The sequence below is a fragment of the Phallusia mammillata genome, chromosome 7 (assembly GCF_965637545.1).
Source record: "Phallusia mammillata chromosome 7, kaPhaMamm4.hap1.1, whole genome shotgun sequence".
NCBI lineage: Eukaryota > Metazoa > Chordata > Ascidiacea > Phlebobranchia > Ascidiidae > Phallusia > Phallusia mammillata.
The window spans coordinates 11,726,984-11,742,608 of record NC_137258.1 but is presented as its reverse complement, the minus strand read 5'-3'; the positions used below and the strand labels follow the sequence as shown (position 1 = coordinate 11,742,608).

At 36.6% G+C, this 15,625-nt stretch overlaps 1 protein-coding gene across 1 annotated transcript; it reads right to left on the bottom strand.

Moving 5' to 3' along the window:
* Positions 1 to 198: 198 nt before the first annotated feature.
* LOC145237157 (NPC intracellular cholesterol transporter 1-like) lies at positions 199 to 14,093 on the bottom strand. Its single transcript, XM_080099918.1, has 27 exons — positions 14,001 to 14,093; positions 13,526 to 13,697; positions 13,262 to 13,447; positions 12,675 to 12,853; positions 12,469 to 12,607; positions 11,878 to 12,024; positions 11,532 to 11,670; positions 9,708 to 9,847; positions 9,397 to 9,538; positions 9,194 to 9,326; positions 8,892 to 9,118; positions 8,536 to 8,739; positions 7,977 to 8,181; positions 7,461 to 7,645; positions 6,911 to 7,023; positions 6,508 to 6,632; positions 5,911 to 6,067; positions 5,600 to 5,711; positions 5,056 to 5,208; positions 4,569 to 4,692; positions 4,027 to 4,160; positions 3,834 to 3,898; positions 3,436 to 3,624; positions 2,685 to 2,854; positions 1,940 to 2,053; positions 1,206 to 1,368; positions 199 to 933 (listed from the first exon to the last, which is right to left on the bottom strand). Exons 1-27 carry the CDS (start codon positions 14,055 to 14,057, stop codon positions 755 to 757), a joined length of 4,053 nt encoding a protein of 1,350 aa, XP_079956044.1. The 5' UTR covers positions 14,058 to 14,093; the 3' UTR covers positions 199 to 754.
* Positions 14,094 to 15,625: the final 1,532 nt, after the last annotated feature.

Here is a 15,625-nt window from a genome sequence, read left to right as displayed (position 1 = left end):
AGTTGCCTGTGCCACAGTGAATTTGTAAACTCCATAATCTTTAAAGATCGAGAATTAGGAGGATCATTAATTAGGCAATGCTGTTTCTGTTGTAGTTTACTTCACAACCGTGTGCTTCTACTGGTTTTGTCCTGAAATCAAACATACCAGCTTAGTGGGACTACTTCATTTTCGATGCCCTCTGCAAGCAGAACACAATTTGACACTTTAAGCAGTTTATTCACGTTAGAAAAGGGACACAAAATACGCAACACACAACATGAAATTAAATACGCGCCATATACACGACTTCCAATACATCACAGTTCGATTGGATCTATTTTGTTATTTCTCCTATCAGTTGCAGCAGTTAGCTTCTGTACACGGTTAATTTGGAAATACACCATCATATTGGAGCCATTCGCCGCCAAACTATTTTTAACCAGAAACATGGATATTTGCAATGCAAAATCACAGAACACTTCAACGGCAAGAGCGTAGAATTTGTATCTAATTTCAAATATAAGGTTGCATGGTTCAAGTAACTACGGGGACTGGCAGCTACCAGCACCTTACAAGCGCTTCAATTATTGGAAAAAGATAGTCGGCGAAATGAATGATACCTGCACGTTCAGTTACGTGGTGTCATAAGCTGAGGCTTTAGGTGCAATCAGGTGATTTATTATTTAAAACCAAAATATCGTACATCAGCTGCACGGGGATAAGCAAGTAAGTGCGAGGCCCAGAGCACCAGGCAATACAAGATAGTCAACATTTAGGCGATGATAGCATTCACTGTATGTTGGTGCCCGCTACGTCCCATCGTCATCGCCTGTGGTTCCTCGTCATCAAAACTTCCCAGAATCTTCCTTCGGTCGGTCGGGTACTCGTCTGAGCTCTCTTCCTGAAGCTGGGAATGTTTGAATGCGGCGATATTGTGGCGGCGACGAGGACCTATTTCAGTGAAAAATACAATATGGGTTTAGATGTTTGACTCACAAATTTTAAATCATAGTAAAAAACGACATTCAAAGCTTGGTAAAAAAATCTGTAACCGCAGTGTAGATCATTAATTTTGTTTTACGAATATTTGTAAAAAAGAGAAAAGTTTCGCTTTTTTTCGTTAACATTTACGCCTTTTTCGCTGGATAGCGTGAGAAAATCTCAACTATGCAAGACACAACAATTCTATTGAACGAAAGTTGTGTTTTCAAACAGTAACCTACCGATATAACTCAACAATACAGGGAGGAAGATGAGGCCATGGCTCGCCCCCAGCAGGACGATGCACAAATACATGCGGAAATAGAAGACTTTAAAAATCTGAGAAGTGCTGAAGGCAAGAACTGCAATCCCAACGAACTTGGTCAGGGTAATGCCACTGAAAACCTGCAAGAAAAACATATGCATTTCTATAAGGTAGAAACTGGACAAAACAAAAATTATGTTTTGAGCTACAGACAGCTATTATATTGGTATAGTGACAATGAGCCGATACCACTTTGGTTTCCCAGCAGTTGCTTAGCAATTGTGGAATCAGTTTCTCTGGTTTGTACCAGGTTGTGGCATCGGCTAGATTTGGTAAAGCATGATTTTTTAGTCCGTTGCTCTCTGGAATATCGTAAGGTGGCTGCTTTATCTGATAAGGTCACTGTCTTGTGACCAGCTGCACTGACGAGACCATTATATGTCGAAACACTTGCAACAATTATGTCGTTATGGCACTATTTATAACGTTACAATGTATAAATAGCCGCATTGTTTGTTCTTCTCAATCAAACGTTACCTCTTGATCTTTCAGAGATAGAATTAATCAGTTGAGGAGACTAATAATTTTTCGCGCTGTTACAGCATGTGGTTTTTTCATATTTTGCGACGGTAAGTAAATTTTCAAGCAGCAAGCATATACAAATGACAAAGCTTAACTGTTCCAGTGCACCAAAAAAATTGAAGAGCTTACCGAACTGCCCATTTCGGCAAGGGCATGCTCAGCTCGTCCGCCCCTTGTAAGCCGCTGACTCATTGCGAAAGCGCGCACAATATGAGCGCAGAACTCAACTGATATTCCAATTGCCTGCAACATATACAGTTAAATATTACGAAAGGGAAGGTACGTTTATTCGCCTAGCAAAGCAATAGGCGCTCGAAAAAATGTTAATTGCGCAAAAATGTAATTTCCATACTTTGCCAGATACAAACGTTTTATTGACCTAAGTCAGTGGTTCTCAAACTTTTTGGAAAGTTTTCTGGACTCGCGACGCACCAGCAAATAAAGGTTAATGGGGAAAATTATTATTAAAGTTAGGTTTATTGATACAACAACAAAAAGCCACAAAACGGAAATATTCTGCGACGCCCTTGGAAAATTGAAACGACGCACCAACGCCGTCGGGACGAACAGTTTGAGAACTACTGACCTAAGTAATTAGTACCACAACCAAACAGAAGTTTGGTGGCGTTAGGGCATTTAGTTTCCTCACTGCGTTATTATTTTAGTTCTGTTTGAATGCAAATACACATCATAAACACATTACTTTACAATGCGGCTTTACTTTATACTTAACCTCACAATGAAATGCGAAGTCACTTTATTGGAGTTTCACGATATTGCGACACTGTACCAAAGGTATTATTTGCTTTAGTTACTGAACAACCAATCAGTCAAAGAACTGTTACGCAACCCACCCACGGACCTACGCACTTACCATAACGAGATTAACGAGCGAGACTGCATTGAGAGGGATATGCCACAAAAACATGATGCCAAACATGTCGAGCACGATCATTACGATTGTGACGACAACAAGCAGAGCGGAAATGAGGTCACAACCGAGAAGAAGGAACACGACAAGAAACACTGCAGCAACTGAAACACCTGTTAAAAATACACGATAATGGTTAATTTGCATCACTGAAAAAAACGAAACTTATTGGATATATTTGGGTACACAGTGCACGGTTTTAAAAATTTTGAGCCAAAAGATCATACCTAAATTTATTGGCAGCCACCACGGTTATGAAGAAAAGATAGCCCTCACAAGGGACGATGACAAAAGAAATTGTCGGAAGGTTGTAATGTTTTACACGCAAGACTTGGCTTGATCTTTTTGCTCAGAATTTTTAGATATTCCTTGTTATGTTTCGCTTTTACCAAAGGAAAACATACACAAGCCAAAAAAACGTTCTGCTTTTATAATATTTGGTATTGTTGGCGCTGCCCTTTTTTGAACAACAGGAGTGTTTTGTGTTGCATAAGATCACAAAAACAAAATGGAAACATTTGTAATTGACTTTATCGCCTAGAAATCCGTCTGATAAATATTTTCGTCGTAAAAAGTTCGGTAATTAAAATTCAATTTATATTTCTCAGACATTTCTGCAAAGGTCACCATCGTAATTAGCATTCACCAACAACCGTTAATATACTCGTAGGTCTCAAATATTTGATTAACTTACCCAGGTTAAAGATAGTGTCATGCACAATGGTGAGGTATTGTTCATAATAGACGTAGAACACTGAATAGGGAAAGACATTGGCCGACATATTGGCTGATATAGACGCAGCAATGGTGTTGGCGTGTTCCAGACAAGCAATGAACTCACTCGAGGTACTGGCCACCGTGTGGTATGCCATGTAGTAAGTCGCTGTAGCGAAAATATTTGATTAATGTTCCAAATAACTAAACACGCAAGCTTTTTTAGTGTAAGAAGTATAACTCCATCATAAAAAAATGGTGTTTCTAGCTTTTACAAAATCTGTTGAATTTTCAACATATTCTGACACAGTTTTTTTGCGGACATTCTATACAGACCCAAAACATTTTTGCAGAAATTTGTAAACTTTTGCAACTTACCCCCAACTGTTTGGTTGTTTGGGTTTCCAAGGACGTTGACTGCAGTACTGTATGCTGCATGACCACTAAAACAGAAGTTTTTATTGCTTTTGCACCCAACACCTTTGCCACATGAATAAAATATATTCTACTACGGCATTAATATTTTTTAAACAATTTATTATGACTTAAACTGCAACCTTACAAGACTTACCCTTTGCCACACTGAGTTTCTGGGTTGTCATTCAAAAACCAAGGAAGAAATTCCATAAATTCCTCAGGTGTTGGCCGTGACGAGTTAAACGTCTCCTTTGTGGTGCGACATGACTTGCATTTGTCGTTAACAACCTAAAAGCAAAAAGTAATATTGCACAAATTCATCACACTTCAACAAACGCATTTGTCATTTGTGTTTTCGAGAAGTCACATAAACATGTGATGCTTATAACACTAGTTTTACCAACCAACAAGTAACAATCATAAAACCATTGTTTAGATATGGACCATGTGGAAATCTGTAGATATAAAGGAGCATGCTTTTCAATGTAAGCAGCAAATATGAAAATAATTTTCAAAAATAAGCCTGAACTTCCAACTATGTGCGTAGTAATAAAAATTATAGGTTCCAGGTACATACACTCCTCCCAGAAGCTTATGTTTGCAATAAACAATGTGTTTTACCGAGGTGGGTGTGTATGTTCAAGGTATGCACTGACATTACAGAAATTGTGGTGTTACCATTGGGTAAACACTTACCGTTGCATTACAGAATGTGCGGTTCCCATGTTCCTCTTCAATGTAACGACAGCAAGATGACTGTGGTTTGAGCCAATCATAGTAATCGTCGATCCAGGATGATGCAGAGTATGCTATGCGCGAACTAAAAAGTGCAGACACAAATTTACTGAACATGCAAATTTAAAGATTGCAATAGACTTTGGAAGTTTGTGAAACCAAGGTAAACCAGGCCAATTTTATGAGCATTTGTTTGTAACCCACTTACTGCAGTCAATATAAATTGTTGTGGTAAATGTTTTTGTGTAGACCAGTGGTTCTTAACCTGGAATGCGGAAATCCTTAATCAGTAGGGTTTTGGAATATTAGTTAATTTGCAAAAAACACAAAGAATGCAGAAACTGGTTTATCAGTTTAGGATGTGCTGACAAAAAAGGGTTAAGGACCATTGGTACACATAGGCTTACTGATGTTTTTCATGAAGGTTGTAAATGCATTCAGGACTTACTAGTTTTGCATTTTTGCCATGTATGAAATTTGTTCTATGAGTGAGTCGTTGTTGCATCCGATGCCACCACAAACTTGGTTGGCGCCATCTGGTGTTGTATAGTCTTGACCGTCCTCTATAACAAAGTACACAGGAGCACCCACTGACAAGTACCTAGAAAAAATGACCCATGTATAGTTCAGTGAATGTCATCCTGCTAAATCAATACTGATTCTTTCACATTTATAGCAAACATCAATAAGTAACAACCCAACAGTTAGTTTCGTTTTGTTCGGGGCATACAGTGTAACAGTTAGTGTTCTTGGATCTGTATTAATACAATGCAATGGAACAAGATTAAAAATTTTACTAAAAAAAAACACTTTGTGAACATTTTGGTTACAAACACAAATGTAGCACAGTAAGTGTGGTCATTTTCATTAAATGTGCACAATAACTAACTTTAAGTTGGGTTCTAAAACAATATGATAGTCGAGTGGTCAATAGGAGTATATGTTGCCTTTTATGGTCTCTTCCTTTTTAGAGGTATTATTTCCCAACTTACTGTTTAATTCCATCAAAGTAGTCCAGAACATAGGAATCACTCGGCATAGACAGTGACTGATCCAAACCTATTTCAACCTTATGTAATACTGCACCACTGAAACAGGCTCCGGCTGTAAGAATAAAATTTAAGTAAACGAAAATGCCTTAATGGTAACATAATATTTCACAGTAGCCTACAGGATACTATATACTAATCAATATGTTAATGTTCAATGAATTTCTGGTCATAATATTTATTACATCTATTTTTGGAAGAGCAACACAGAAAACAGTTGGATTTATTGACAAATAGGTTAACAATCAACTTACCAACAAAAATGCAAATTGCTATTGGTCTAAAAGCAGCTGAAAGAACAGCAGGGGCAAAATAGTTTTTCACAAGTGTATATAGAATGCCATCATTTTCAGTTTCATCATCTTGGGTAGGGTCTGTCATGCAACACAAGCAGTCGTACCTGTTGGCATTCTGAAAACAAACAAAAACAAATTGTTCAATAACAGTTTATTTGATTTCAATGAAAGTCAGCACAATACTCTTATTTCAAACATATTAAAAGCCCCAAATCACTTATTGTTTCCTTGAATTGGGTAAATGTTAAATCAAAATGTAGCAAAAGTCTTTATCTTCCTCCACAGACCTATGCTAAAGGCCTGAAAGTATTTGATCACAGAATTGGTACAAAACTAGAAGGACACAAGAACAATAGTTTCAAAGTCCAAACTATGATCTGTTTTGAAGTAGTCACCTACAGTTGATAGGCACTAGTACTTCATTACTTTCTTCAAAAACATGGATTAGGTTTTATGCCAACAGGGCACTTTGTTGCCAATTAAATCACAAGAGACCAACCACAGAGCAAGGAGATTAGCATCTGAGCAAAGTTCAGTATAGTGGAAAGTGCTTACCCTGCGTTTGCTGTCTAGAGAAAGGACTGCCACAAAACATGTGATTTGTAAAAGGAAATCACAGAAAACTGCAAGACCAGCAAACATGGAAAAGGTTCTTACAGCAGGCATAGTAGAAAGTCCACCTGTACAATACACACATGACATATGTCAAACAGACTAAATGAAAATAGATGGTCTTTACACACACGATGGAAAATGACTTGCTTCTGTGAAAACTATAACAAACATATCCTGTTCTCAAGTTGTGATAAAACTTAATGCTATTCTCCACATGTGTTTGTAATTAAATATATTTAGACACAGACATTTACTCAGTTTAAATTGTGTCAACATTGTTTTCTCCTAAATGTTTGACTCAATCTGGTTTTCATTGCCATAAAATTCTATGACACATACTTACCCAGAAAGAATGCAATGGTCTCAGACAAGGAAGACATAAACATGCTAGGTGCAACTTCACCCAAAATTCGACCCAATTGTTGCTCCCGAGATTCATGCTTGTCACGTTCATCTCTTTAAAAATTTAAAACATAATGTTGAACCTCCTGTGTTTTTTTGTTTATTTCTTTGAAAAAAACACTGTTAGAAAAAAAACTTGAAAAAGGGGACTCTTTCTATTTATTTTTGTTTTATATATATTTTGAAGAAATTTCCTAGATCAGTATAAAGGGTTTTGCCAAGCAGGAAGTAAAAACTCTGCACATAGCCCAAAAAAGTTATGTAACCTTTGGATATGGCATGATTAGTGCAAAGGGCAAAAGGACTTAGTGAGCATTAAATGTCAAACATGACACGAGTGCAGGCATTATGCAACCACAGTTCACATGAAACATGAAATTATTTCGAAGTTTATGTGCCCTCTTGCCTTACAAACATATGCTTGTGGTTTTGATCTGACCTACAACCACAAAGACAAATGTTGCGGTACCAGTATAACAAGTTTTATATACCTTTGGTAATGCTGCACCAAAATGAATATATTGTCTACGCCAACGGCAAGAGTAAGAAATGGAACAACTTCAACAATGATCAGAGTCATGGGCACCCGGAAATAACTAAAAATGCCCAGTGACATAGCAACTGAACAAAGAACAATGAGAACTCCAGATAATCCAACAACCAATTGCGCATCAATCTGGAAAAAACACATAGTATATTATTACATTTACAGCAGTAGAGATTAACTAAAGAATTTTATGATCGCATGCTGCAGTTTATGGAAATTAAACAAAAGATACTTCTGTACTACTATACTGGGACACAAAAAGTTCGATATATCATTGCGCCTAACCTTTGTTTCTTGTAAAATTAAGTACAATTTCTTACAGTACAGTACAAAGGAAAACAGTGTTTTTGGCATCATAATATGCAAACCCATACAAAATTTATGTGGATTGATTTTTTTACAATGTTTCAATTGCAGTTTCAACAGATTCGACTGAGTGTAGAAACAGAAAGTAGTTTACCATTATCCGGCTGAGACTGCAGTTGCCGAATTTTCCAAGAGCAATTGCTACATAAGCAAACATAATAAGGTAAGATGCTAAGATGGTCATAATGTCTGCTCCTGACTCGCGGTTGATTTCGTCCTCAATAGACCGCTCAGATGAGAAACTCACACTAAGGTTGGTATCGAGTCTCTTGTTGTATTCTTTCATGTATTTCACAAACCTAAAGACAATTTAGGTTAATACAATTGAGCGGCTACAAGACATTAATGAGTCATCAATTGTTTGTCAAAACATAATGACTAATTAAAAACACACACAAGTTTAGAAAAACAAAAATATTTGAACAGCAAAAAACTAATTTTAAGGATGATTAGGACATAAAAGTATCGTTAGTCGTTACTAAACTAAACTTTACCATTTAATGGTGATTTTTCATTTTACCTTTTACTTTAACTTTGGGTAATAAACTTTTTCAGGAAGGAGGGGTGTACATAGCAGTGTAATTTACCCAAGAAATGTTACATAAAAATAAATTTAATATGCACTACTGTTTAACCATTATAATTGGACTTACGCAGACTCCCAGGCCAAAGCTTTTTCCAGTTGTTCAGTCTTATTGTGATAGTTAATCACAGGAATGGTTATAACTGCTGCAGTGGCATTCAAGTAATTGGTTCCATCGAAATTTCCAAGTGCTACCCAAGGAAAGACAGGTCCTCCATAGGTTCCAAGACAGGACAAATGCAGCTGTGTCGCGTCATCAATAGATGCTGGACCACTAAATTGGTATAAATTACAGTATTGAATGCATTTTGTCCTGATACCTTATCATTGCTACAAGTGTAGTCTGATCAATGTACAGCAATCACTTTTAAGTACCGGTACGCATGTAAAATACGAACAAGTAGTCTACAAATGAATTATACATACTTGGTGCAAGCAATAAGGTGGTTGTGGTAGTCAGCTGTAGTATCGAATCCATCACTGACAATTTTATTTAAAGTATCCAAGTCATTTTGGAAGTAGTTTAGCACAGACATTATGGTGCAGTTGTTATTGTATGGGGCAAGAGGTTTCATGCAGATGTCATTTAAGGTGACATTTTCACCATTATATTCTGCCTGTATGGCCTGTACCTCCAACTGCAGAGTTAGCATCTGAAAAAATACAAGTAAGATAAGTGACTGTTATGTGAAATACATAATACAGGACATGTCAATCATGGGTTTCACCTCAAGCAGCACATCCTTTCTCAGAATTGGACCAAATGGAATATGTTGTTGATCTGCTGGGTCTGTGCTTGCAGTGTATGGTTCGAATATTGTGCGTTTGCTGAATGGTGCTGTTATAATTAACTGTTCAGTCCTGCAACAACAAAATCCCGAATTTTAAAGTGAATGCCCTAACTTAGAAAAAAAATCCTTTAGGAAATTACCTGTAAAACGGCCCAAAATGTGTGTCATAATATTCTTTCTGAATCCGTGCCTGACTGGTTGGAGCAGACCACAACTCGACAGGGTCAGTGGTTACTGACATAAAAACCAAACCAGCAGTCGCAACACCCACCACAACAACACCTGGTAAAAATACAACTTAAATTTGATGACAAAAACAGAATAAAAGTATTTATTAGTCTAATGAACAAAAAAAAATTGAACAGCATTGTTTGCTGTAACAGTTTTTCTTGAAACATAGGATATTAAATAAAACAACAACGGTGTAAATAAAACTGAAGACTGGACTCACCAATAAGCAAGGTAGTAATAGGATATCTGGCACAGGTTGTTCCCAATGAGGTAAAGCTTCGTTGCAAAAGCAATTCCAGCTTCAAACCCAATTTCTCCAAACATCCAATGTCATCAATATTGTCCAGGGGCTTTACAATTCTACACACAACAAGTCAATAATTAACTAGAATGGTGGCTTTCTGATATACTTCCATTTTATATATTTTATACGATATTTACCAATTTACTATACACATCATTTGATCTACACATATGATTGTTTTTGTAAACAAAAACTAATGGGTCCCCACATGCGTGTTTGTGCGGAGTTACGGTAAACAAATGTTGCGGTGATTTTTAAATTCTTAAGAACAAATTTTTAGAAAGCGTTAACACAACAATGAAAAATTTTGTTGTATTTTTTGGCACTATTATTGTCGTATAATTACAAAAACATTAAAAAAGAACGAAACAAATACTTTCAATTTAATCTCTTGCTTTGACCCAGATATTGTCGTCCAAGGTCGGGTTTTAAACACAATTTTTTCTAGAAAGCTGTAACAGTTGTGTTACAGACAATTAAAAAGCGATTTGCCGCAAGTGTATACATCATTTAACTTTGTTTCGCAAAACGAGTTTTTCATTTAACTTTGTTTCGCAAAATGAGTACCATTGACCTGTAGGAACCTTTAGGGTGCACACACCAAACGACTGTTTGACCTTTTGACACCGTTTTCAATAGCACGCCGTCCTTGGTGTTCAACAACACCGTTTGACCTAATTTATACATGCCTTGAGTATTTGATTAAAAAAAAACAAAAAAAAACGCTACGTTATGGCGAAAGAAAGTTCTGAACTGTGTTAGTAATACCTACTAATTGACCTTAAGTAACCCGCGGCCAACCTGACAACGAGCATTTAAAAAACTTTTATCTTGCAAAAAAGTCAAGTTTATTTTTTCATATTTAGTTTGTTTAACAAAGTTTTGCTTGACATTATACGAAACCGAAGCACGCTTATTAGGTTTAAATCGCGTCATATGTGTGAAACCTTTGCCAAAACTGAAAATGTGAGTGATAACTTAATAAAACGACATAGCATTGCTGTGCAAAACAGCTGATTTCTAATCACCGAAACGACGTCTCGTAAAACGTCTGTCCGACGTCAAGCTGAGCCCTCCCGCTCTGCCCTATTATTCGTAAACGTACTCTCTTGGGACTTCTGCCTACAGTGTCTTTCTTGACCAAACGAGCGTTAGACACATTTACGTTTCGGGGGCCTGTGGGTGAACCGCTGGGTAATTTGGGGTCAAACTTCTGGTGGACCAAGTTTGAATTAATATCTAACATATGTCCAAATTTCAATAAATTTAAAGCACGCTTTCTTCACTAAACGAGCGTTACAGACCAGCGTTAAAAATTTTACGTTTCGGGGGCCTGTGGGTGAACCGCTGGGTAATTTGGGGTCAAACTTCAGGTGGACCAAGTTTGGATTAATATCTAACATATGTCCAAATTTGAATAAATTTGAAGCACTCTTTCTTGACCAAACGAGCGTTACAAACCAGCGTTAGACAGAAAAAAGAAAAAAGAAAAAAGAAAAAAAGAAAAAAAAAATACGGACAAAAACAATATGTGTCCCCTTCAGGGAAGGGGACCCATAATGAAAGTATATAATGGCAGCAAACCATGCAACTAACGATCAACCAAATAAATCATTAAACAAGGCATAGAAACTCTGTCCATAAAGTTGAACATCAACATTTCAACAATGCAGGAAATATGTTTTAGCTTTTAAAAAGTATATACATTTACTTTGTGTTAGTTTATATATCTTTTCTTACCCATTAGATCGCAGGCCAAGGTCATCATCCTGTGCACTAACTGCACTTTCCTCTACCACAGAGCAACAAGTTTCATCCATTGCAGAATAAGATTTCCTTCCACAGCATTTGGTTATGTGGGCCACAGTCAGGATAATTACTGTACACAAATGTATAAACTATGAATTATTAATACTACAGGCCAAATTAGCACAGCCTACATTTAAACAAAATGAATGCAGAAAAATCAATACAATAAAATGTCAATGCCACAGATTATTTCAAGCTTTAAACACTGGTATATAAAGTAGTAATGGTATTTATGCAATCTAGGTTTACAACACCACACATAAAATACATTTCTTACCAAACAATGCCAAAAATCCCACATAGGCAAAGGGAAACACTATGAAGTACCCATCGATGCCGAATATTGTCCATTTCGAAGGTGGGGGTGGGGGTGAAGGAGGGGGCCCAGAACAGGAGGCTGGACAATCATTGCAACTGCAGGGACCTATAAACATTGGAAATTTTATTGTAATTACACAGAGTAGGTGTAAAACAAAAAGGCATGATATTTTTGCAACTTTATTTAGGATGCACCTAAATAACGGTTAAAGTCAATGCTTTTATAATTGTGTTGTTCCAATCAGTATCTTACTAACAACTGATTATATGCAGAAGGAACCTTTCACCTAAATACACTGTCCTATTGCACATTGCAGGTTGCAAACACAATAGGACCAAAGTCCATTCTTAATCTGCTGCCAAAACAGTACACCACTTGCAATGCACCAGGAAATGAGGTAAACAAGTTGTCAGATGTTGCAATTAAAATCACCAAACATAAAGTTGCATTGCATAAAACAACAAATGTCTACCACTTTTGTATTGGCGAAACAAATCGCATGTATTTTTTTAAATTTATAACATGGTCAAATAACTTATATTTTTGTACCTTCCCCTGTGACAGGAGACACTTGGTCGCATCGACTTGTTGTATAATTCATTCCTTTTCCAACACCATCCACAAAAATAGGATTGATTTGGAATGGTGCGAGACCATTATTAATGTCATTCATGTATTGAATCCATAACTGCACAGCACAGAACAATTAACAAATGCCAGCAGACAAATTATCAATTACACAACCATGTACGCACATGTGCAGTGCACTTGTCAGCATATGGACCGCAAAGCAACTTAATAGCAGGTGCATTGGTGGAAGGGCTCGTCACATGTGCACATGAGTTGAACATTGAATAAGCATACTGGTTGTTGATTGTGTAGTTTAGCACTTGTACATATGTTTCATTGTTAAAGCTGTAAATAGTCTCTGTACCTGCAACAGAAATATTAAAAAAATTGGTCACATTGATATTGCCACAATTTTTAATCTACAAAAAGTCAGAAAAACTATTTTGAAATACAAAATTTGATTTTTTTTGTATTTTTTCCTAATAGTGTACACCAGTGGTTCTCAAACTTTTTTATTATCAGGGCCAAATGGTATTTTTTAAGTGTGTAGGGAGCCGCAAAAAAACGAAACCTCGAGAAAATCACTAAAGAAGATGACTTTGAAAGCTAAAATAGCAATGTTTGGTGGTTTTCTAAGGTCTGGTGCGAGCCACAAAATAAGTAGTTGGAAGCCGTATGCCGCCCCGAAAACCGAGTTTGAGAACCACTGGTGTACACTGTACTCAGCAGTCAACAGCGCGAACAATAGAATAACCAAATATAAAACACTTACTCGTGTTTCCAAGTTTCAAATCATATGTGAAAGTGCTTTGGTCAGGGCTGCATGTCATTTCACAGAAAAGAGCAACAAAATTGCGATAACAACTTGGGCACCTTGAAAGATACTGAAAAGGCAACTGGAAGTTTGTCTTCAAGGTTTTGAGCTGATTTGTACTGCAACATGTTTTTGTTTCAGCACCTATAACAAGAATAGGGAAATGCAACAAAGTCTAAATGCATAGTAAACTTTTAGGAGTTCTTTTTTTAATTTCCTTACCCTTGTTCATGTATGGACAAATTTCTTGCAAAAGATCAAGACCTTCCTTGTCTTCCAGTGTTTTTGCAGGGCCATTATAAAAACAATTTATTCTTTTCCCGTTTAGTGTGTTGTTGGCACATTCATCATACATCATGCAGTACCCTGGTTTCTGAATTAGATCTGCTTTGACCTGAAATAAAAGTAAGCAAATATAAAGCACAGGTCTTTGTTTTGGATTTTGATGATAGAATGTAAAATACTATGGGAACAAAAATATATAAAATAGTTTGTTTCACCAGAGGTCATCTGTTGACCTACTTTCACATATTGTAAACATGTGGCAGTGGCACATAAATCAGGACCAGCCAAAAACTACTATGTCAAGTGTAGATAAAGTGACAGACTGAGAGAGAGGGTACATTCGTTTGGTGTGGCCTCATTAACAAACTCAATTGACCAGGGGATTAATGGACACAAACAAACAAATACTTACACCACAAAGCAGAAAACTGAGGAGTACTCCAGTGATCAGATATTTCCACATCATCATTTAAATTTACTATATCCTGTAGCATAAAACATACTTATTATTTAGCAAGAGTCTGGTAAATTGTTTTCTGACAAAAGGGTGGTTGGCATATCAGTTATGAATATAAATACAAGAACCAATTTTTTTTTAAATAAATACACATTTCTGCAACAGGATTTAAATTATAACGTGAACATGCCAATAATGATGAAAATTAAATCAACAATATAATATGTTGATGTATCGCGCCTTAATCAAATACTGTGGATGATTTAAAATCCATTTAAGACAACTAGACTATTTAAAAAAAACATACATTTGCAAAAAGGAAGTAGAACAACAGTCCACAAAAAAGTAGAAACCATGCTATACATAATAAAAACAAAACTTATTTCACATTAACACGACCACATCCATGTTAGCATGTAGCTCAAAATCATCAACTAATACAGTGTGTTACGTCGAACAATTATATTGCCATTACGTAACAATAAACAAAACAGTAACATTCACACGCTAAGGGTATATGTTTGACATGGCATTTAACAAGTTTTGCGAGTTTTTTGTGCAAAGAAGAATTGTCTTTCTGATATCTAACGTCGTTGGTAAGAAATTTGTATATACTGCTGTACAACAATCTATAGCTTTTACGATATATCTGGTTCTGCAAGAGTGTTTTATAACGTTGCGGGGCAACTGAACAATTATACCTCTCGAAAACAAAATATGCTAACTAATACATTATAATATACAACGGTCGATACACTATATGTTACACAAAAATAATCTTTAAATGATGCCCGTTGCTAACAAAGCCTGAGCGTTGAGCAACATTCCATCCCGGTTACTGTGCAAATCGTCTGACACACCCATGACGTCATGCTGACACTACGATCACGCCACCCTTTTCAAAGTGAGGAGAAAATCGATTAACAAAATGTTACAACACTTGGGTCGCTAAAGAGCAAAACAAAATTTCATGGTTGACTTGCCACAAATATTTTAAACATTTTGTACCACCATAGATTACTTAGTAAGTAATCTATGGTACCACACACTTGCGCCGTTTTTCTTCGAAATCAGGTTGACAGCCCACAAATTAACCTATTCGGAGACGTCAAACTCTAATCAAAGCTTTAAAACTTCTTCCTGAGACGCGACAACCCATAGACATAGACTCATTTTTAATTTTGTTTTACTTTTATATTTGTTATTTATTTATTTATCTGTTTGTAATTTTGTGCCATTTTTGGAGTAATGTAGTACAACCAGTGGTGGGATTCAGCCGGTTCGCACCGGTTCTATAGAACCGTGTCACAAAATTTTATGAGATCAGCGAACCGGTTAGCATTACTGGCGGTCAATGGACTTTTTGTAACAGAACCGGCCGAAAAATATGACTTTTGTCGAAGAACCGACTGACAAAAAAATTGAATCTCACCACTGAGTACAACTACATAGCCTACTGTTTAATATCATCCCTGAGTTTTGTGCTGCACTCTTCTTCCGGCGCCTGAAACTATCCAACAGGGTTTCTTTTCCTGTTGAACCCCACCCTCTTTCCCCAACACGGGTGGTTAGCTTCTAGG

Coding starts and splice junctions, on each gene's coding strand:
- LOC145237157 (XM_080099918.1), bottom strand. CDS start 14,057: ATGATGATGTGGAAATATCTGATCACTGGAGTACTCCTCAGTTTTCTG. Junction 9,119..9,193: donor GAAAGGATGTGCTGCTTGAG/GTGAAACCCATG, acceptor GTATTTTTTCAG/ATGCTAACTCTGCAGTTGGA. Junction 4,693..5,055: donor ATGGCAAAAATGCAAAACTA/GTAAGTCCTGAA, acceptor TGCACTTTTTAG/TTCGCGCATAGCATACTCTG.